This window comes from Mytilus galloprovincialis, chromosome 3 (assembly GCF_965363235.1).
Source record: "Mytilus galloprovincialis chromosome 3, xbMytGall1.hap1.1, whole genome shotgun sequence".
NCBI classification, from domain to species: Eukaryota; Metazoa; Mollusca; class Bivalvia; order Mytilida; family Mytilidae; genus Mytilus; species Mytilus galloprovincialis.
In genome coordinates, this window is record NC_134840.1 from 96,982,999 (window position 1) to 97,006,507 (window position 23,509).

General features: G+C 33.0%; 1 protein-coding gene across 8 annotated transcripts in view; it reads left to right on the forward strand.

Annotated features, from left to right (window-relative positions):
* The first annotated feature begins 248 nt into the window (after positions 1–248).
* Positions 249–23,509, forward strand: part of LOC143069485 (calcium-independent protein kinase C-like) — a 51,999-nt gene continuing 28,738 nt past the window's right edge. For 6 of the 8 annotated variants that reach the window (XR_012976412.1, XR_012976413.1, XR_012976414.1 and 3 more), the window contains exons 1-6: positions 250–764; positions 966–1,032; positions 16,176–16,344; positions 18,042–18,073; positions 19,090–19,175; positions 21,353–21,482. Coding sequence is in view for 5 of the 8 variants with exons in the window: in XM_076244153.1 (XP_076100268.1) it covers positions 423–764; positions 966–1,032; positions 16,176–16,344; positions 18,042–18,073; positions 19,090–19,175; positions 21,353–21,482 (826 nt within the window). In the remaining 3 variants the exon portion in view is untranslated. Of the gene's footprint in view, positions 765–965; positions 1,033–16,175; positions 16,345–18,041; positions 18,074–19,089; positions 19,176–21,352; positions 21,483–23,509 lie in introns of all 8 variants that reach the window. The other 2 variants (XM_076244149.1, XM_076244150.1) reach the window with 2 other exon arrangements.

Genomic DNA, 23,509 nt, shown 5'->3' on the forward strand with positions numbered 1-23,509 from the left:
TAGCCAATAGATATAATTATCATGAACATTTTAATTTTTTACATTTTACGGCTCCAGATTTTAATCATCATCATAAATAGTTTCAAATGATTTGTTGTCCCTTTTATTTAAAATTATGATAATGTAAATATATTGAAATTATTTTTAATCTGTATTTATTTTAGTCCGATATTAGAATATATATTTTCTTTGAAGTTGAAGGTCGCTAATTGCTATTTTAGCGCATGCGTAACACCTACACCTGCTTATTCCTTTCCCATTAGTATTGTAGAACTTCCGTGAATTAGCAGTGCATACAACGGATGATTTTTTAACTCGATGGCAGTGTTGCCAAACAATTTGTCATGACACGATTATATAAAATACCGAATTCTTAACGTTGTGTGTGGATATATCGCTTTAATGTCTGGAAATTACCCAAAATGGCATCTTTCACTGGATCAATGAAATTAAAAATCTGCGAAGCGGTCGATCTACGACCCACTGATTGTGCCACTCGCCTTCAGATGAGTGTAGCTAAGGCCGTACAGTTAATTGACCCGTATATTTCAATAGATCTAGATGACATTCATATCTACAGGACGTCAACAAAGCCAAAAACTTTAAAACCAGTATGGAATGAAGATTTTCATCTGGAAGTCCATAATGGCCAAACTATCGGACTGACAGTTTTCCATGATGCTGCCATTCCTCCGGACGAATTTGTGGCTAATTGTTTCCTTTCTTTTGATGATATAAAAGACCAGAAAACGAGAGACATGTGGGTGAGTTCAATTTAAGACTTATTTTCTTTTTATTTATGTTTGCTGCTGAAGCGAATGCATATCAAAATTTCAAGATGGATGACTTTCGGAATACACAAATCAGAAAAAGATATTATTAGAATCACTGTTTTAATTTGGACTGAATAAAAACAATGTATTGCTTTCAATCTTTAGTTAAATATGTTGTTATTTATTTTGTAGATTGATCTGGAGCCAACAGGAAAGATACATATAATTATACAGCTTTATAATGCCGAATCAACTGAAGGTATTACCCCATATAATTAACATACATTCTGACACCAATACACACATGTACAATAAACAACACAATGTTGTCATAAAAACATACCAGTTATAGTATATTGATGAAAACTATTTCTTCAATACACAACAGATATTGTTTAAATGTCAGATATTTTATATAAGTTTTAATATGTATAATGTATACATTATGATATGATGGGAATTATGGAAATAGCATTGCACCCCTGCCAATGCTATTGTCATATAGAAAATGAATTCAGTATATAACATATCAAATTGAGATATTAAGTAAATTTATTATAAATTAATAAGAGTTTTATATTTTTTTCTTTTTTGTAAAATGACAAGTAACATGGGACATATACATGGGAAAATCAGACTAATGTTACGCCATGTAATTAAGTTGCACATTGGTCCAACTTAATACTTAACCTTAAAAATGGTCAATGGAAATTTCACAAATTTCATCAGCATATGCATTAAGGGAAAAGCAACAGGCAAATTGCTCATGTTGCTTGCAAGCTTTCATTTCCAAACTACAGGGCACTTTGTTTTCAAATTCATGTGTAAAAATATTTGAACAAAAAACCCCTTACCCTCCCTTCTGTAATGTAAATTTGGATATTCACCAGCTACTGATTCGAATGCACTACTTTATTATTGGAGTCTAGTAAAATTTATTGCAGTAAAGAAATTTACTGAATGTTTACTTGACCTTCACCTAAAGTCCTAAAGATCAATGCTAAGGGGGGTATTATGTTATACTCTTGTACGTCCTTCCTTAAGTCTGTATGCCCACAATTTGTTTGCCTCAATCAAATGTTATGAAACTAATATACACAATGCTTATTACCACAAAACACAGATTAAATTTGAATTTGGATGGCATCGCTTCTACCTTTCAAGAGTTATGCTACTTTACAAATGGAAAAATTCTTGGATTGTTTGTTTATGACCATAATTTCAAATTAAGTATGAATAAGGGTAGTGACATTATTGATGTTCTTGATCAATGTTCCATCATAGAAGTGTATGGGAGCTTGGGCATGTCAACTGTGTCCCACAGACACATTCCATATTTATTTATCTTCTAATAATTTAATAAATATCCAGAGAAATGCAAGATGTACATGTAAATTACGAAACTCAGAATTTAACCAATGAAGATGTGTTTTTTTTGCTGCTATAACAGTTGGGTTAAAAATGGATCTGTTGCATTTTGGCAACAACCAATGGCTACTGTGCCGAATGGTTTTATCACAACTAGGAGTGCTGGAAATTTCAGATCACTAGAAAAGGGAATTTCCACTCTTCCATACACATTTCTGGTAACCAATTCAGAATTAAAACTAGAACTGGTATCTCATGGCAAAAGTTGGTCACAACACATGCACAATGGCCCTGAATTTGACTTGGAAATCAATCTGTAGATATCTGCATTTCATATTGATTTCTAATGTCACAATTTCAGGGAGCATATAATATATAATTTTTGTCAAATCTCAAATCTTGAGACGTAAATTGATTTAAAGAAGTAATATACATGATATAGTACCATTCCGAATTAATGCATGGTGAAAAAAAAATTGGTTGACAGCTATTTCGATGTCAGAATTTAAAAATATTGATACTCTTTAATCTATGAAAACATGTTGAACATGTATTGCCTTGTTTCCATCAGTATAAATTTCAGATTCAAAGCTTTCTTGTTTGAAATAAACTTTCCTAGCTATTTATCTCTCACACATTGCTACTGTCCATCTCCTGTTCCATTTTTCAAATCGTTTGGGGGTAATGCATACAGAACATGGATTATGTCATATAAATTTAAGATTGGAACATGCTTACTGTAAAAAAGTTCAATATTGCAATTGAAATAGTTTGGTTCTGACGTTAAATTTTCGATTCTTAATCCTTACACTAAGTAAGTTTTCTACCTTAAGGTGGATCGGGACTATTCGACTGCGCATAATTTCAGGCCTGAATTACCAAGCACACGAAAAGTTGTCATAAATTCACTATTTTTTTTTAATATTTTGATTGATTTAAAATGTTAAATCATGTATTTTTGTCTTTAAAAAATTATTATTGATTTTATGTGTATCTGAGAAAGGCTCAAAATGACATTTCACCCAATTTAACCATTTTCTCATCCAAAGGAGTAGGTTCAGTAAGACCCCTTTTTGGCCCCAAAATATAGCTGTTTTACAAAATTGTTAAAATGTAAACCTTTAGTTATTTATTGGACAGTAGAATGCTTCTGCTACATAAATATGGGCTGTTTTTGACAATACAATGCACATATATCCGGTACTAGCACCATTAAGTCATGTTAAATTACTGAAATCCTCATAATTCTAGCATTTCAGTTAAATTTTAGACGGTTTTCGTGTAAAACGAAAGTGGCCGCATTCGTGTTCATCCTTAATATTGAAATGTAAGTTGTATTTTATGATAATACATAACATATATAAAGGTTGAGGATGAACACGGATGCGGCCACTTTCATTTTTACCAAAAACCATCTGAAAAGGGACATTTTTCGGCATATTAGGTAGATTTTTCATATTTGAGCTTGAATCGGATCGTTTTTAATGACTAAATCTGTTAAAATCATTCACATAAACTAATTAATTCAAATAAAATAGACACTTAAGTGTTTAAAAAGTGGTCAAAATCTTTCGTCAGATGAACCTGAAATTTGAGGCCAAAATCGGTCCTTACCGGACCTACTCCTTTTTGGTTTAAAGGCAAAATTATATTTTTTCCTGATCAGTGACCTATATTTTTTATTTGCTTATTATTTATACATGCATTTCAGCTTTTTGTATTATAGTTTTTGACCAAGTGCCACAGACAGTATTTTTTATATTCCGATAAAAATATGTTAACACCTCTATTATCCCTATCATTTCATTGAAAAGTGGTCCCTTTTTCATACCTGTTTAAAAGTAAAATTTTGAGCTTAAATGGTTTGAACCCACTTTTTTTTCGAATTCAATTCACTTTCTGTAAAGATTAAAATAATAAAAAATACTGCACTTCTCAGTTCTGACAGAAACATTTGAGTAGACCCAAGCCACCTGAATACAGGGATGTGGAAATGCTATGCCCGACTCGCCCGACTCGTACATTTGAACAACCGGACAAGTAATTATTTTTGTCTTGGTTGCCCGTGGACGAGTAAAAAAATATACAAGACAAAGTTCAAATCCAACAAAAACATAAAATTAATTTCAAAACGTATAAAGATGTTTAATTTATGTAAAAGAAACCAATATTCAGCAAGTAAAAACATCAATGTTCATGACGATAAATTTACATAATAAAAAGGTGGGCAAGCAAGACAAAAAGAGTCATGAGTCGAGTAGAAAACCTTAAATGCAAATGGAGGACACAGCTAGAGTATTTAAAAAGGAAAGAAAGCGAGAATTTCAGACATCGTGGATATCAGATTGCCCCTGGCTATCTATGGAAATTCGGAAAATCAATTAAGTTTTTGTCCTATTTATAGATGAAATGTCAACATTATTTGTTGTCAAGTGGAAAATAAAAGGGACGCATTAATTGCCCATCAAGACAATGATAAATAATCAAGAAAAAAACAAGTGTGTCAGTTGAGAGAAACACCACAAAATCATGCAATAGTTATTATTTAGTTTACATTTCTTCAAGCACTGTCCTCACATTTAGTATATGTACGTATACCTACTGGCTACAATTTTTATTCAAAAACTGCTACAAAATTGTCCTTTACATGTCATTTCATTGGTTGGTTTGCTGTTAGGTTTCTGTCCCATTGATGTCAACCCATTTCCTACTTTCCTAATGTTTTACACATATAAACAAATATATTTCATTTGTGATGCACAACAGTGCTAAGTAAGAATCATATATATTAGCTAACAAGAAATACTTCAATATTTATTGGGATCATCAGGACAAGTAAATTTTTTTCCGGACAAGTAAAATTTTAGGTTTCACTTGCCCGGGGACAAGTGCTCACAACAAATATTTCCACACCCCTGGAATAATAAAAGTTATGTAACATGTAACATTGTTATTCCTTAGTTCTAAATCATTGTAAATTGTTTGTTTTAATGAAAAATATTTTGTTCCTGCCTTGTCATGTAAAATTCAAATTAGTTATTTTTAATATTTGAACAATTTTGCAATGAAGGTCACATTCACGTCAATCAATTATAGTTATATTTTGAGACACGCCAAAATTATTGAAAATATTACAACTTTTGACAAGTATTTTGTTGCTTTCAGTGTTCGCCACGGAAAACTTATCTAGCATCCTGTTAAACATGGATATTTGACATACCATCTTGTTTCTAAAAATTATAGCATTACATCTATAACATAATCTATAAGAAAATAAAGTCAGATAGCATCACATTTAAGAAACATAGCATCACATTACAATGATGCTAAAAGACCCTAGGGAGAACACTGGCTTTCTTTAAAATTAACACAGCATGTCCTTTCAGTCATTTGCTACTGGACATTGACCATTCAATCATTGTTGTCCTTTATGTTTTCCTGAACGTGCATGCAATATTTGCCACTGGACATTTACAAACCAACAATCCAAATTGATCTTTAAGTCTTCCTGAACATGCATGTAATATTTGCCACTACACATTAACAATCCAACAATCCTAATTGATCTTACAGTCTTCCTGAACGTGCATGAAATATTTGCCACTGGACATTAAACAACCAACAATCCAAATTGATCTTTCAGTCTTCCTGAACATGCATGTAGTATTTGCCACTACACATTAACCATCCAACAATCCTAATTGATCTTACAGTCTTCCTGAACGTGCATGAAATATTTGCCACTGATCATTGACCAACAAACAATCCAAATTGATCTTTCAGTCTTCCTGAACATGCATGTGATATTTGCCACTGGACATTAAACAACCAACAATCAATCTTGTCCTTTCAGTTTTCCTGAACATGCATGTACTATTTGCCACTGGACATTAAACAAACAACAATCGATCAATCTGGTCCTTTCAGTCTTTCGAAACATGCATTTATTCTGCAACTAGTTGTGTTTATTTCCTAAATACCGTAACATACATGTAGCTATATTATTTTGTATAATGTCAATTTTGTCATGGAACACTTTCTCCACAATCAGGGTTCCGTTAAGGGATGAAAATAAGTTTGACAATTATGTTACGATTTAAAAAGCTATAAATGTATTAATTTAAGTTGCAGTATAAAAACAATATTAGGTCAATATCATCAAAATATAAACTTTTTTGTACTCGGCGCAAAACTGGGGAAGGGCTCAGTAGAACCTTGCCCTTCCCCAGTTTCTCAGCCTCATACAAAAAAGTTTATATTTTCCTGACATTGACCTAATATTGTTCATGTACTTCTTGCCACTGAACCATAATCAACCAGCAATCGATCAATCTTGTCCTGTCAGTCTTCCTGAATATGCATGTACTAGTTGCCACTGGACATTAATCAACCATCAATCATTCTTGTTCTTTCCAAATCCAATTGGCTATTTCACACCACTTTTACCACCTGAGATATGGGACTAAAGTAAAACCATAATCATATATCCTAATTTTATAATTTACCCTAACACATTTGAAGGACAATATTGGTTGCTTATACATTTTGTACTTCAGTGACTTAAATCTTTCATGTAGAACCATTTATAGAAAATTAAATCATTTCACCTTCAAGTTTTCACATGTCTCTGCCATGAAACACTAGAATCAAGTATATGTATTTTAGAGGTATTAAGCAACATTTTTTCTACCATTACTAAGAAGCTATGAAAATAATTAAAATACTGAAAGTTATAAAAAAGATACTATTAAATTTGTCAAGTAAATTTACTCTCCTATAGGGGCCTAAGATTTCAAGGGTTTCTCTGGGCTTTTATAATGCAAATCCTGTTAGAATTTAAGAAAATATTCTTCTCAATTTGGAATACAAGTCATGTCTGTCAAATGATTTGTAAATATCATGATTGTTTATTAGTCCTCTAAATCAAATTTTAACCAGTAGGGGACTATGTATATGTATTGCCATGCAATACTCTCAGAATGCTTGTTTTAATAACAGATTTCTGATTATTTGGATACTGTGAAGCAATGAGAGAATTCCTATCAATTTTGTATTCATTTATCTTCCCTATGATCATGTCACACACACACACCATTGTATCAAAGTAGTGGGCCTCTTGTTTTAGTCAAATTGTTAAAATTGAGTGGTTTAAACTATTTTAATCAAAAGTGTAAATCTGCATGGGAGAACTCCTAATTTCTCAGAATGTCAAGTAGAAGTACACACAGATGAAATGATATTAATTACAACATCAGATTCACTAGTCTATAAATGGGGTTTAACTTTCATGTTTTCACGTCATATTAGAACCTAGAAAATAATTTTAGCCCACCACATGTTAAATAGTCTGCCCCAGTCCAAGGTTGGGTAAATTTTATAGATTACCCACTTCCAAACTTATAGTGATGTGGACATGGCAGTCCTTTTTTAAAGCAATTGCTTTTATGCCGTCGCGTATGGCCATCTTTGTGACCCAGATCAGAGACTCCGCCCAGATCAAGCCATAGTATTTTGTTAAACAGGCTCCTGGTCAGTCATTCTTTAACACCTATGTATGTTTTCTAATGCAATACATAGCTTGAAACCTAAAAAAAAAGTTAGTGGATTTAAGAAGTTTCAGAATATGTTCTTGTAGATGTATTTTTGTATTTAAAGGGTCAATCGTTTGACTATCAAAATAACATAGAAGTCCGAGTGAAAAAAAGTACATTTTTATAAATGCGATTCCGTTTTCCGCCGTTCGTACGATGTTTCAACAAAATATTGATTCATTTCAGTTGTTGATTTAGTATTGAAAATTTAACTGAATTATCTCCTAATAAATACGGTTTTTTATGTTTAATTTGTGTTTCTTTAAGAGGTCAGGTGCTCTTGTTCATTCATAAAATTATCGTTCATTCATACATTTATCGTAAAATCAAAATCACTACACAGGTTAATGCGTAGTGTCAAATTATTACCTGTAATCTAAAAATAGACAAACTTTATTTGCGCAAATAATTTAGCGGAACGAAACCCTTGTTGAAAACACATAACAATAAGTTCGTTTTCCTTTTCTGTCAAAACTCCGTAATATTTATCGATCACCTTACTAATGAAATGGACCCGTCCAAACGTAGTAGATGCCAAGTCGGTCCAGATGAAGAGATATTTACAATTTGGAATTTTCTAGTTTATTAATACATAGATTGAAAAAAAGTACGTCTTTTTAAATATCATGATCAAAATTGGGTTTGCATAACAAATGTCAGATGAAACCATTATCCTCGTCTTTTCAGTGAACAAGTCTACTACGTTTGTTGACACTCGAAGGTCCACCGTGTTAGCAATTTTATTTCACATGTTTTCGAAATATTGAAGATCATTTTTCGCAATGTTTCCTGAAAATTGATAAATATCAAAGCAACGTAGAGCTGTTTGTTCTTGTTCATATAATAAAATTGAGAATGGAAATGGGGAATTTGTCAAAGAGACAACAACCCGACCATAGAAAAACATACAACAGTAGAATTAAGGTCACCAACAGGTCTTCAATGCAGCGAAAAATTCCCGCACCCGGAGGCGTCCTTCAGCTGGCCCCTATACAATATATATACTAGTTCAGTGATAACGATTTAATGTCATAAAATTGAGAAAGGAAATGGTGAATATGTCAAAGCGACAACCACCCGACCATAGAGCAAACAACAGCCGAAGGCAACCAATGGGTCTTCAATGTAGCGAGAATTCCCGCACCCGTAGGTGTCCTTCAGCTGGCCCCTAAAATATGCATAATAGTACAGTGATAATGGACGTCATACTAAACTCCGAATTATACACAAGAAACTAAAAATTAAAATCATACAAGACTAACAAAGGCCAGAGGCTCCTGACTTGGGACAGGCGCAAAATTGCGGCGGGGTTAAACATGTTTATGAGATCTCAACCCTCCCCCTATACCTCTAGCCAATGTAGAAAAGTAAAAGAATAACAATACGCACATTAAAATTCAGTTCAAGAGAAGTCCGAGTCTGATGTCAAAAGATGTAACAAAAGAAAATAAATAAAATGACAATAATACATAAATAACAACAGACTACTAGCAGTTAACTGACATGCCAGCTCCAGACCTCAATTAAACTGATTGAAAGATTATGTCTTCATCATATGAATATCAGGTACAATCCCTCCCGTTAGGGGTTTAGTATCATACTATCATAAAATATATGAGAAGAACATAACCCGTGTCATGCCAACAACTGTTTTTTTAGAAATAAATGTGTTTAGTTCCGATGCAAAGACCCTATCAGTGAATCAATGTTAAAGTCAAAATATGCAATCTTGAATGACCTGATAACAGTATCGTAACTATATCCCCTTTTAATAAGTCTATTTAAAGGTTTTGTTAGTTTCTGAAGAGAATACTGACATTTTTGTGCTTTATAAAGAATATTTCCATAAAATTTTGGATGTGAAATACCTGAACGTATAAGATGTCTGCATGTTGAGTTATATTTACGAATTATTTCCTTATACCGGTGATAAAATTTAGTAAATGTTTTGACCAGTTTGTGATATCGAAAACCCTGGTGTAATAATTTTTCAGTAATACATAAATTTCTCTCGCTAAAATCTAATACATTGTTACATACACGAGCGAATCGTACAAGTTGAGATATATAAACACCATAAGATGGTGACAAGGGAACGTCACCATCTAAAAATGGATAATTAACAATAGGAAATGAAAAATCATCTCTTTTATCATAAATTTTTGTATTAAGCTTCCCGTTTATGATATAGATATCAAGATCGAGGAAAGGGCAGTGGTCATTGTTATCATTAGCTTTATTTAAAGTAAGTTCTACAGGATAAATTTCTTTAGTATACATACTGAAGTCGTCATTATTTAGAGCCAATATATCATCCAAATATCTAAAAGTATTGTTAAATTTTTGTATCAAATGTTGTTTTGATGGGTCTTTGCTAATTTTAGTCATAAATTGTAACTCATAACAATACAAAAATAGGTCCGCAATAAGTGGTGCACAGTTAGTCCCCATTGGAATTCCAATAACTTGACGATATACGGAATCTCCAAAGCGAACAAAAATGTTATCAAGTAAAAATTCAAGTGCATAAATAGTATCAAAGCATGTCCAATTGACATAGTTCTTTTGTTTATTGCTACTGAAAAATGATCTAAAAGAGTTTGAACATATGTACTCGCATTCCGACTTTTTAAATGCCCAGTTAATTAGGGATGTGAATTTTTTCTTAATGTTTGTCTGTGATGACCCCCCTTTTCGGGATTGCATGAGAATTGTAGTTATCTCGTACCCACATGCACTTGTTTCTATCCATAGGAAGGTCGACTATCCATATAAAACTATTTATATGGATAATCGACCTTCCTATGGATAGAAACAAGTGCCTGTGCTCGTACCGCATCAGAAGGACACATATCAACTGAGCAATAATGTTTGGAACTTAGTTTTAAAAATGATGACAAAGTAACATTATGAAAATATTTTTATTAAGCTGAAATATACATTTATTCTTTACATGTTTATGTCTTGTAAGATGTTTTATTTCTTTCCCGTTTTTTAACATTTGCGTCTGGAAAGTTGAAATGTTTTAACTTAATCATTTGTGTTAATGGTTAAATATAAATTAATAATGAAAATTGTTAAAATTAAATCAATAAAGGAAATTATTGCCAAGGAAGTTACAAACACTACCAGGGGATAATCCATGATGATTTCTTTTTGAGTTATATGTTTCAGCACATGTATATTTGACCCCAACTTTAGCCTGGTAAACGTGTTGTCTCCTTGTGAAATATAAAACATATTAAAAATGACTTTCTGCTAAAGTCTTTTATTTATATAAAGTTAAAACCTTCTTACTTTTAACTAGACAACACTCATGTCAGGTTTAATTCTTGTATATATGTGGATGAAAAATAAAAATCCCCAAACATTAACATGGCAGCAATTGCTTTTACAGCCTTTAAGGCTTTGATTCCAAAAGACATGCACATACATGTACAAGAATTCCATTGAAAAATGAATTCAGGTGTTAGCTTTCAATATTTTTACAAACTTTTCATGTTTGATTTGAATTTGAATGGTGCCACTGCCAGGTAGGTTGATTTATATATATATATATATATGTGATAGAAGGGAAGATCCAAGTTTCACATATTCACAACAATTTAGATTCCTCCGACATGTATTTGTCTTCTTGCGGAAAGTCACAAAAATATCTCAAATCTGCCTCTGCATCAGGCATTGTCACTGTTTTTCGTGATATCACAATATCACATTCTGAAGAAAGCAAGAAAATCTGAGGTCATATATATATACTTGAAATAAGACCAATGAAGAACTGAGATCAAAACTCATTCAAAAAAGTATAAATCAGCAGAGAATTTCAGAAATTTATTGACATCTTATATATGTATCTAGTTTTGGATCAGTTTAAGTTGATATGCAATGTCTATAATGTATAATAGCTACCCTTGCTAATTTTAAAAATCAATATGTTGACCTTTGATCATAGTTTGATTGTGGTGGTTGCTTGTATCATTTAACATTACATACCCTTCTCCTTGTATGTGTAAGGAAATATTTGTTGATCAATCAATTGTATTGAGAACCAGTCATACTCTCTGATTGATGCATGTCTTGTATATTGTTATTTAGTATACAAACAAATTTCACAGTGATTCACCCAAACTTGTGAAAAAAATGACAGACACATGATTTTTAACTGAGTCACTTCATGTGCTGTGTTACTTTGGTTGTGACTTGTGACTAACTTTTGTAGTAGAAAATTAAATTCATTGTAGATGATGTACATTGGCAAATATTACATGCATATTTAGAACAAGTTCTTAATGGTGAACAATTTAAGAGATATCCTTAATATGCCGACACATTGACCCAGATTTTCAGTGTGCTTGTTAACAAGGTTAGTCTCTAAGAAGACTTATCCCCATACAAGGGAGACATTCTTAGAAGATAAATGATCCAGTTTAGGCCTGACTTATGGGATGTGGCTTAGGCAAATCCAAGAGCCAGTGCAAGTGCCCTCTCTTGGACCAAAACTTTCTTTGGTGAAGCTCGACTCATTCATCTGAATTTGACTGCCAGATACTATCTTACTATTCAGAAGGCCCTCTTTGGACACAACATTTCCTGAATCCTCCACAGTTATTATTTCATATAATCCTCAGGTTAGGATTTTAACAGAAAGTCCTCTTTCTCCAGTAAAACATGTTATTTTGTTGGACATTAAAATACAAGTTAACCTTGGCAAAAGTACTTTTATTAATTCTGTTAAATCTCTAGATCTTTTTAATTGAATCAACCACAAACTTCAGTGGAGGAGTATTTTGAAAAGATGGTTAGAGTAACCATTGTTATATTTGTTCCTCATGTATCTTTCTTGTCACAAGTTTTCTCATTGGAAAGCCCATATTTAATAAAAACAGGAATAAAAACAGGTACATATATATGTTAGGTGCTTTTTTTTCATTTTAAAAGAAGCATATAGGGTATTTTTCTTTATACACATGTGTATTTCACATTTGAATCCACACACTACTATAGGTACCTATCCATTCATACACAGAATATCACACACCAAATTAATGTACTTTTTATACTGCCCCCAAATTTATGATGTGTATAATGAGCAATATCATCCTCTAAATTACACATACTTGGCATTCCAGTAAGGTTTTGTTTATTTGCAAACTGTTTAATCAATAAACATTCTCTAAGTACTTTCCTTTTATCAGACTTGTAATTTAAATGCAATCAACATCAATTTTTTTTTGAATTAAAATAAAAGCAGTCTGCAGTTTTATGCTACGATCGTAGATCTAAATATAGTAACATTTGATACAGAATTAGTAACATTTATTGTTATTTATGTAACATATACAGAGTTCCTCAAGTGCACTAAGTAACAGAAGACACAGTGATAGAAATGTGTATTCCCCAGAGGATATTAACCTAATTATCTATATTTTATTGATATATATATATTTATATGTATGTGTAGAAATGATATGGTGGTTTATGATCAGCCCTTCAAATTATTACAACATTGTACAATACTGGGGGGGGGGGGGATGTTGATACTAATCTAATGTCCTGTATAAAATTCTCATTATTTTAATGACTTTCTTGGAAGTTTTAATTTTGATACTCATCCTTTTTCTTGTTTGAAATTTTCTTCTATTAAATGACTTTTTTAAAAGTGTTTTTATTTAAGCAAACTGATAACATCATCATGTACATGAGTTTGTGGTCAGGTCTTGGGTACTTTTCTTATGACTTTTTAATACATAGTTTTGTAATAAACAAATTAGTTCGATACAATTTCAGAAAACAAGTTGTTTTTGAGGTTTAAACATAGGCCAATAGAAGTAAATACTCCCAGTCTCCTGGTTGTGTTTTTTTAGACATCTATGAAAATCCTGTACATATTTTTGGTTTACATTGTTTTTCTTAGAAATATGGAATATTGTTGATTCATTTGTTATCAAGGATACCTAATTATTACATTGAGAGAAAGACAAATATATTTCCTTGAAAGACTTTCAGACTGAGAGGATGAATATTATTTCCATAGATATTGATTTATTATTGGTTTCACCAAGTCTGAATTCAAAGTCTGTTTCTTCAGATATTGAAAATGTTGAAGGCCATATATTGACCTCTATATATTGTTTTGTTATTTTTGTTGTTAGGTAGCTGTCTCATCGACATTACCCCCAAATATTCTTTATTCAGATAAAATTCAGAAACCATAGTTTCCATCCTGTAGAAGCTTGACCATCCTACTGATGCTCAAATTATCTAAAACATTCTATTGATTTTAATGTAATTATCACTTTCCATGTTATACTATGATTTAGTGATACATAACTACATGTATATACCACATGTTTACTAGCAGTGATTAATACAGGATGTCCAAAAGTAAATCACGATCGTGTATTATTATCTTCACACTCAAATTATCACTTCCTAAGTTTTTTTCAAATTTAAGTTTTCAGGGAAAATCCCATTTCTGTTGTAAATATAATACCCAGATATCAGTATAGATGTGTCATTGCTGTTAGAATTTACTAGATCTGTCTTTGTATTACATAACTTAAAAATATTGTCTCAAACATTGAATTAAATGTTCCTTGTGTCTTTGGTTGTATTCAATATTCCTGTGGCTATTTACAAAACATTTTTGGATGGTAGAGAAATGTCAGACTAAATACAATTTGCATTCTCCTTGGTAGATATAGAAATATCATTGAAGTGCTGCCGTCTCTTATCAATGGTCTGTGTCTGCTCAGTTATCTATTAACCACTGGTCTTACTCCCCCCCCCCCCAGTTTGATGAATCCTGAATGCATAAGATGGTAAATAAAATATATTATTGCAAAGCAATATAATATTTCCCTCAGGAAGTAACCAAAAGTTAGCGTGCAATAAATTCCCATATTGCACTAGGGCAATAAATCTTCAAAATTCATGACATCATCAACCACAAAATCTTACTTTAAACTAATTTTTACTTGCAAATATTATATTGCTATACAATAAAAGGGTTATTGCACGAATATTGGGGAATAATGACCCTAGTAGAACATATATTGCACTCACAAGCTCGTGCAATATAAAATTCTACTCAGGACAATATTCCCCAATATTCATGGAATAACCCTATAATATTAATTTCGGTGTTGCGTATGAAGTGAAACAAAAATCTGAAATGCTTTTATTCATGACCTACTTTATATATTTGAGTGACTTTGAATATATAAATCAACATGAATAAATAGATAACCACTGCATGCATTGTTGAACATAAAACCACTTTTTTATGCACCACTTACATGACTTAGGGGTATTTTGTTTTTCGGAATGTGTATCCGTTTGTTCTTAAATCCTTCTGTCCTGGTTAAAGTTTTTCAGTCAAGGTAGATTTGAATGAATATGAATTCTACTCAACTTGAAACTAAGTGCACATGTTCCCTTTGATATAATCTTTCTAATTTTAATATCACATTATAGTTTTGTCACTTTTGACCCCAATTTCATGGCCCACTGAACATAGAAAATGATAGTGTGAGTGAGGCATCCATGTACTATAGTTTGTTTCAATTTACTTTTCCAGAAATGCTCACTAGTATATTGTGAGGATATTTAATAGTTATCCCACCAAGTCCGAATGGGATAACTATTTTACATCCCAGCTGTTTTAGATTACCGGTAGACGAAAAACAATTCATAAAATCTAGTTTAGAATGCCACACAACCATTATAATATACTTTATATGTGACTATATGATGTATACCCTTTATGACCCCCGAACACGATAAGTAAATATCAAACAATGCCAACTCGCCCCTGGCAAATCGACCCACACTATATCGCCACTTTATAAAAAAAAAATCGCCCCACACTTGTTTACCGACTAGCCCCACTTTTGAAAAAGTGTAAAATCAAATTGAACAATCAGTCTGACAACTCACTTATTAACAAAAAGGGTTTAAACCCCACTGAATAAAGGTCTGCCAACTCGCCCCACTTTTAAAAATATCTTGCTTCCTTTTAGTATGTTAAATTATTGTTAATTCGTATCCAGTTGTCCTGGTGTAGTGGTTTGTGTCGTGGCTTGATATGCCAAAGGTCTTGAGGTTGAATCTCAGCGTATACACTGGATTTTTTCTACGTGAATTGTGATAGCTAGTCTTATCCGTATAATTAATCATAAGTTTTATAGTGGATTTGACATTCCCGCCAAAATGTTACAGAACAAAGGAAAGCATGCATAACAAAGAAACTCAAACTGGGGTGATCTGTTAGTACAAAGGAGCTGGGATGTAATTTTGTGTTAATAATGTTTTACCATTACAGGCTTGATGTGCAGTACAATTTAACTTAATATCACTCAGACCAAAATGCCCTATTTTGCATCAAGACTTTGCTGAATGGAAATTTATAAACATATTAAACAGAATCTTTCAATTTTTTCAGCTTCTTTTTCAGAGCCACCAAAAGAAAGAGTGTTCAAAGAGAAGGAAGGACTTCTTAATCGACGACGTGGTGCTATGCGCCGCAGAGTTCACCAAATCAATGGGCACAAATTCATGTCAACACTATTTAGACAACCAACATTTTGCTCATTATGTAGAGATTTCATATGGTAAGGAATATTATTCTTTATAAATATAGAAATAATGTCATGTTTTTAATAGGGGCCTCGGTGACCAAGTGGTTTAAGTAGTTACTACTGTAATCCCTAGCCAGTCAACACTGAGGTTGTGAGTTTGAACCCCGCTCGTGCAGGTGCACTCGACTCTAATTATACCCCCGCTTTAAAAAAGGGGGGTATACTGTTTTACCTCTGTCTGTCCGTCCATCAGTCAGTCAGTCCGTCCCATGAAACTTTCGTCACATTTTTCTCAGGAACTACACATCCACCCTTTCTGTAATTTGGTATCAACATTTATATATGTCAGCCATACCGTGTGATGCCTTTTCAGATTCATCACTTGACAACTTCCTGTTTACCGAACACTTGTCTGATTTTACACATGATAGCCAAGTTGAAAATTTTCGTCACATTTTTCTCAGGAACTACAATACAAGGATTTCTGAAATTTGGTTTCAGGATTTATATAAGTCAGCTATACCGTGTGATGCGTTTTCAGATTCATCACTCGACAACTTCCTGTTTACCGAACACTTGTATGATTTTACACATGATAGCCAAGTTGAAAATTTTCGTCACATTTTTCTCAGGAACTACAATACAAGGATTTCTGAAATTTGGTTTCAGGATTTATATAAGTCAGCTATACCGTGTGATGCGTTTTCAGATTCATCACTGGACAACTTCCTGTTTACCGAACACTTGTATGATTTTACACATGATAACCAAGTTAAAAATTTTCGTCACATTTTTCTCAGGAACTACAATACAAGGATTTCTAAAATTTGGTTTCAGGATTTATATAAGTCAGCTATACCGTGTGATGCGTTTTCAGATTCATCACTCGACAACTTCCTGTTTACCGAACACTTGTATGATTTTACACATGATAACCAAGTTAAAAATTTTCGTCACATTTTTCTCAGGAACTACAATACAAGGATTTCTGAAATTTGGTTTCAGGATTTATATAAGTCAGCTATACCGTGTGATGCGTTTCCAGATTCATCACTCGACAACTTCCTGTTTACCGAACACTTGTATGATTTCACACATGATAACCAAGTTAAAAATATTTTACCTGTTTTGATATCTTGTCAAATTTGAGATTTAAATAATATCAGTTTTTTTTTAAGTACTGCATGGAACATATACATGTTATATAAACAGTGATTATTCTTGTGCAAATATTCATTCAGAAATTAGGCCTTAGTCAGAACTTTATGTGGTTAAAATGGAATATTGTAGAAAAAAATCTGAATGGTTCAGCTGAGACAAGTGTTGTATTACATGTACTTGTAAATTAAACTTGTCCTAAAGACATAAACAAATATTAGATAAAGGCAGCAACTAGGTCGAGCATTTAGACAGTTTTCTTATTTTTTTATGAATGAGAAAATATAAAGTTGAAATTTCAGACATTGCACATAAAAAGATCACCATACCTATAAGATAAGGGGGGTGATAGAATGAAAAAATTCCTCAGAGAGCAGATGTAAGCACAAATTTGCAGTTGTTTTCTTGAATATACCTGTTATTAACATTTTCTGCTCTGAGTGTGTGAAGTGATTGATGGTGGTGGAGAAGAGAGGGTAGGGGTGGTAGTGTTCTAATTATTTTTACAATTATACTTTTTAATGTTAAAATATAGAGAATATTAAAAATATCTTCCTTTTTTTTTATTTCAGGGGTCTATGGAAACAGGGCTATCAGTGTCAAGGTGAGTAATTCATGTTTTAAGGTCAAATCAAAGAAATAAGAGATTACGTTAATATATGTAGATCTTTGAAAGGTTCACTTTTTGACATGTTGATATATCTGTTAACTAAACCAGCATACAAAAAATAAACTAAACAGATCTATCTAAATGTGCTTTTTAGGCACACTGAATTATGTGTTATATGTACTATTTTATGAAGGATGGGCTTAGATAGCACTTTTTATACGACCGTTAAAAAAAATTTGCGTCGTATAATGGTATGATGTTTCTGCGTTCATGTCGTCGTCCAAAGACACATCTAGTTTCCGGACAATAAATTTAGTTTTAGTGAATGGTAGGACAGAAGGTACAATACCATTAAAGGAAGGTTGGGATTCGATTTTGAGGGTTGTGGTCCCAAGTTTGGGAATAAGGGGCCAAAAAAGGGTCCAAATAAGCATTTTTCTTGGTTTTTGCACAATAACTTAAGTATAAGTAAAAAGAAATCTATGAAATTTAAACACAATGTTAATGACCACATTAGGAAGGTTAGGAATTATTTTTGGAGTTTTGGTCCGAGACAGTTAAGGAATTAGGGGCCCTTAAAGGGCCCAAATAAGCATTTTCTTAGTTTTCGCACAATAACTTAATTATAAGTTAATAGAAATCTGTGAAATTTTATGACCACAAAAGGGAGGATTGGATTGATTTTGGGAGTTTTATTTCGAACAGTTTAGGAATTAGGGTCTTAAAAGAACCCAAATAAGCATTTTTATTGGTTTTCACACACTAACTTTAATTTTAGTGAATAGAAATCTATGACATTTAAACACAAGGTTAATTACCCCAAAAGGAAGGTTGAGATTGATTTTGGGAATTTTGGTCCCAACAGTTTAGGAATTAGGGGCGGAAAGGGTCCAAAATTAAACTTTGATTGATTTCATCAAAAATTGAATTATTGGGGTTCTTGGATATGCCGAATTAGGGACTTTGTATGTACTATATTTAGATTTGTAGCAATCTTGGTTATTTTTTAGTGTGCACATGTGTTGTCCATAAGAGATGTCACAGTCAAGTTGTCACCAAATGTCCCGGTTCTAAACAAGTACAGAATGATGAAGTAGTAAGTATTTACAATACAAAATCTATAGGGTCATGGCAGTATGGTTTGCTCATTATTGAAGGAGGTATAGTGATATTATTTTAAATTAACAGCCTCATATGGTCTGTGTAGGATAGTTGTCTTATTGGTATCATACCACATTCTCATTTTTTTAGCTCACCTGGCCCAAAGGCGTCCGTCGTCCGTCGTCGTCGTCGTCCGTCGTTAGCTTTTACAAAAATCTTCTCCTCTGAAACTACTGGGCCAATTTTTACCAAACTTGGCCACAATCATTATTAGGGTATCTAGTTTAAAAATTGTGTCCGGTGACCCGGCCAACCAACCAAGATAGCCGCCATGGCTAAAAATAGAACATAGGGGTAAAATGCAGTTTTTGGCTTATAACTCAAAAACCAAATCATTTAGAGCAAATCTGACATGGGGTAAAATTGTTAATCAGGTCAAGATCTATCTGCCCTGAAATTTTCAGATGAATCGGACAACCCGTTGATAGATTGCTGCCCCTGAATTGGTAATTTTAAGGAAATTTTGCTGTTTTTGGTTATTTTCTTGAATATTATCATAGATAGAGATAACTGTAAACAGCAAAAATGTTCAGTAAAGTAAAATCTACAAATAAGTCAACAGGACCAAAATGGTCTGTTGACCTCTTTAGGAGTTATTGCCCTTTATAGTCAATTTTTAACCATTTTTCGTAAATCTTAGTCATCTTTTACAAAAATCTTCTTCTCTGAAACTACTGGGCCATATTAAACCAAACTTGACCACAATCATGATTGGGGTATCTAGTTAAAAAATTGTGTCCGGTGACCTGGCCAACCAACCAAGATGGCCGCCATGGCTAAAAATAGAACATAGGGGTAAAATGCTGTTTTTGGCTTATCACTCAAAAATCAAAGCATTTAGAGCAAATCTGACATGGGTAAAATTGTTTATCAGGTCAAGATCTATCTGCCCTGAAATTTTCAGACAAATCAGACAACCTGTTGTTGGGTTGCTGCCCCCGAATAAGTAATTTTATTGAAATTTTGCAGATTTTGGTTATTATCTTGAATATTATTATAGATAGAGATAAACTTTAAACAGCAATAATGTTTAGCAAAGTAAGATCTACAAATAAGTCAACATGTCCAAAATTATCAGTTGACCCCTTAAGGAGTTATTGCCCTTTACAGTCAATTTTGACCAATTTTTTCGTAAATTTTTGTAATCTTTTACAAAAATCTTCTCTTCTGAAACTCCTGGGCCAAATTTAACCAAACTTGGCCACAATCATTATTGGGGTATCTAGTTTAAAAATTGTGTCCCGTGACCTGGCCAACCAACCAAGATGGCCGCCATGGCTAAAAATAGAACATAGGAGTGAAATGTAGATTTTGGCTTATAACTCTGAAACGGCAGCCTTTAGAGCAAATCTGACATGGTGTAAAATTGTTTATCAGGTCAAGATCTATCTGCCCTGAAATTTTCAGATGAATCTGACAACCTGTTGTTGGGTTGCTGCCCCTGAATTGGTAATTTTAAGGAAATTTTGCTGTTTTGGGTTATTATCTTGAATATTATTATAGATAGAGATAAACTGTAAACATCAATAATGTTAAGGAAAGTAAGATTTACAAATAAGTCAACATGACGGAAATGGTCAATTGACCCCTAAGGAGTTATTGTCCTTTATAGTCAATTTTTAACAATTTACATAAAATTTGTTAATTTTAACTAACATTTTCCACTAAAACTACTGGGCCAAGTTCATTATAGATAGAGATAATTGTAAGTAGCAAGAATGTTCAGTAAAGTAAGGTGTACAAACACATCACCATCACCAAAACACAATTTTGTCATGAATCCATCTGCTTCCTTTGTTTAATATTCACATAGACCAAGGTGAGCGACACAGGCTCTTTAGAGCCTCTAGTTTTGTTACACATTTAACCAAACAACATTGGGTACAGGGAATGCATGATGATTGTAACAACCAATAAGGGTCACTCACTATTGGGACTGCCTAAGGTGTTAAAATTATTCTATGCTTAAAAAAATAAATGCATTTGAAATAAGAATAACTGGAATTTGCAACACAATACACTGACATCTAAAATTAAGTGAAATCTCAATAATCGTACTCTACAATTTCTTTAAAATATTATTTGCTAATACATTATAATTTATATTTGCAGGTTTCTGGTCAAAGATTTAGTATAAACGTGCCACATAGGTTCAATATACACAATTATAAAAGGCCAACTTTCTGTGATCACTGTGGATCTTTGTTGTATGGTTTAATTAGGCAAGGATTACAATGTGAAGGTATGGTACATTATACATTGTTATAGAAACACTTTATATTACTAGAATTAGCAACATTATTGGTAAGTTAAATTTTTCCCAAAATGAGATAGGCATATGTATTTTCTATTGTTTATAGCGTCTCTGTGTCATGAATTGATCCTGGGATTTAGAATGGGCAAACCCAGTGAAACATATGGGCAGTGATATTGTTTGCCTTAAATAAGTGGAGAATAAAGGCTTTTTCCCCTGGAGAAGAATCCCAATTTGAAAAATAAATGGCTTAAAATTATTCCCAAAAAGACAACTTTTTTCCCAAACAGTGTAGTCTCAGTAGTAATTGTGCATGAATACAAACTGAAAAACACTCATCTAAACAATTTTCATGCCTAAAATGACTATATGTGCACATTTGAGGGTCTATTATGTACATGTATCATCACTAACAAAATGGGGTCTTATTTTAAAGCAGGGTTTGACTCTTGAAAATGGGTCTGTAAATTGAAGTTTCAGTCAAATTCATGGTTTATTTTAAATTTCCCAATTAAATGAAAATGACGCATATTTTCCCAATAAAAAAGGGTAGAGGTAGTTTTGAAAAAAGCCAACAATATCACTGATGGGCAGGGAGAGGATACGGTTTTAAAGATCACATTACAGTCAATTATGTAAAAATAAGGTACCAACGATTCTGGTCTCCAGGAGCACTCAACATCAAATCCTAGATTTCTCAAGTTTTCTATTTCATTGTAAAGGTTATATGTCCTACATGTGTGGGTTAAATGGCCACACCACAATTTAAATGCATTCATGAATAATTCCTTTCTTTGTCAGGTAAACAGGCAAAATTACATTATTATTATAGGTCTGAACTTCTGCCAATGACTTGAGACATTTTTATGTTTGATTTTTTTTTTAATTTGACCTGGTTTTAGGTGATGTGTTCCAATACCTTGTATGTGAGTAAGGTTATGATGAAATTAACATGTGCTTTTAAGGTGTTATTTCTTTGTTGAGAAATAAGGTAATGGGTACAGTAAACTGTAGGATGGTAAAGGCAAGTAAACTTAATGAGGCAGGTGTGAGATTCCTTTAATAATATTGTCTGTTTTAATTATTGATTTTGATATATTAAGTGTGAATGTGTGGGAAATTGTCTTTTGTAAGGCAGAAAGAACAAGAAACCAAGCTGTATAATATTGTCAACACACTAGTTCACTGCAACATCTCAAATAAAATTGAGAATGGAAATGAGGAATGTGTCAAAGAGACAACAACCTCACCAAATAAAAAACAACAGCAGAGGGTCACCAACAGGTCTTCAATGCAGCGAGAAACTCCCGCACCCGGAGGCGTCCCCCAGCTGGCCCCCAAACAAATATATACTAGTCCAGTGATAATGAACGCCATACTAATTTCCAAATTGTACACAAGAAACTAAAATTAAAATAATACAAGACTAACAAAGGCCAGAGGCTCCTGACTTGGGACAGGCGCAAAAATGCGGCGGGGTTAAACATGTTTGTGAGATCTCAACCCTCCCCCTCTAACCAATGTAGAAAAGTAAACGCATAACAATACGCGCATTAAAATTCAGTTCAAGAGAAGTCCGAGTCTGATGTCAGAAGATGTAACCAAAGAAAATAAACAAAATTACAATAATACATAAATAACAACAGGCTACTAGCAGTTAACTGACATGCCAGCTCCAGACTTCAATTAAACTGACTGAAAGATTATGATTTCATCATATGAACATCAGGCACAATCCTTCCCGTTAGGGGTTTAGTATCATACCATCATAACATATATGAGAAGAACATAACCCGTGTCATGCCAACAACTGTTTTTGTCGAGCCTGCAACTTTTGTTGCAGAAAGCTCGACATAGGGATAGTGATCCGGCGGAGGCGGCTACGGCGGCGGCTACGGCGGCGGCGGTAGCTCACTTCTTAAAAGCTTTATATTTTAGAAGGTGGAAGACCTGGATGCTTCATACTTTGTATATAGATGCTTCATGTTACGAAGTTTCCGTCAGTCACATGTCCA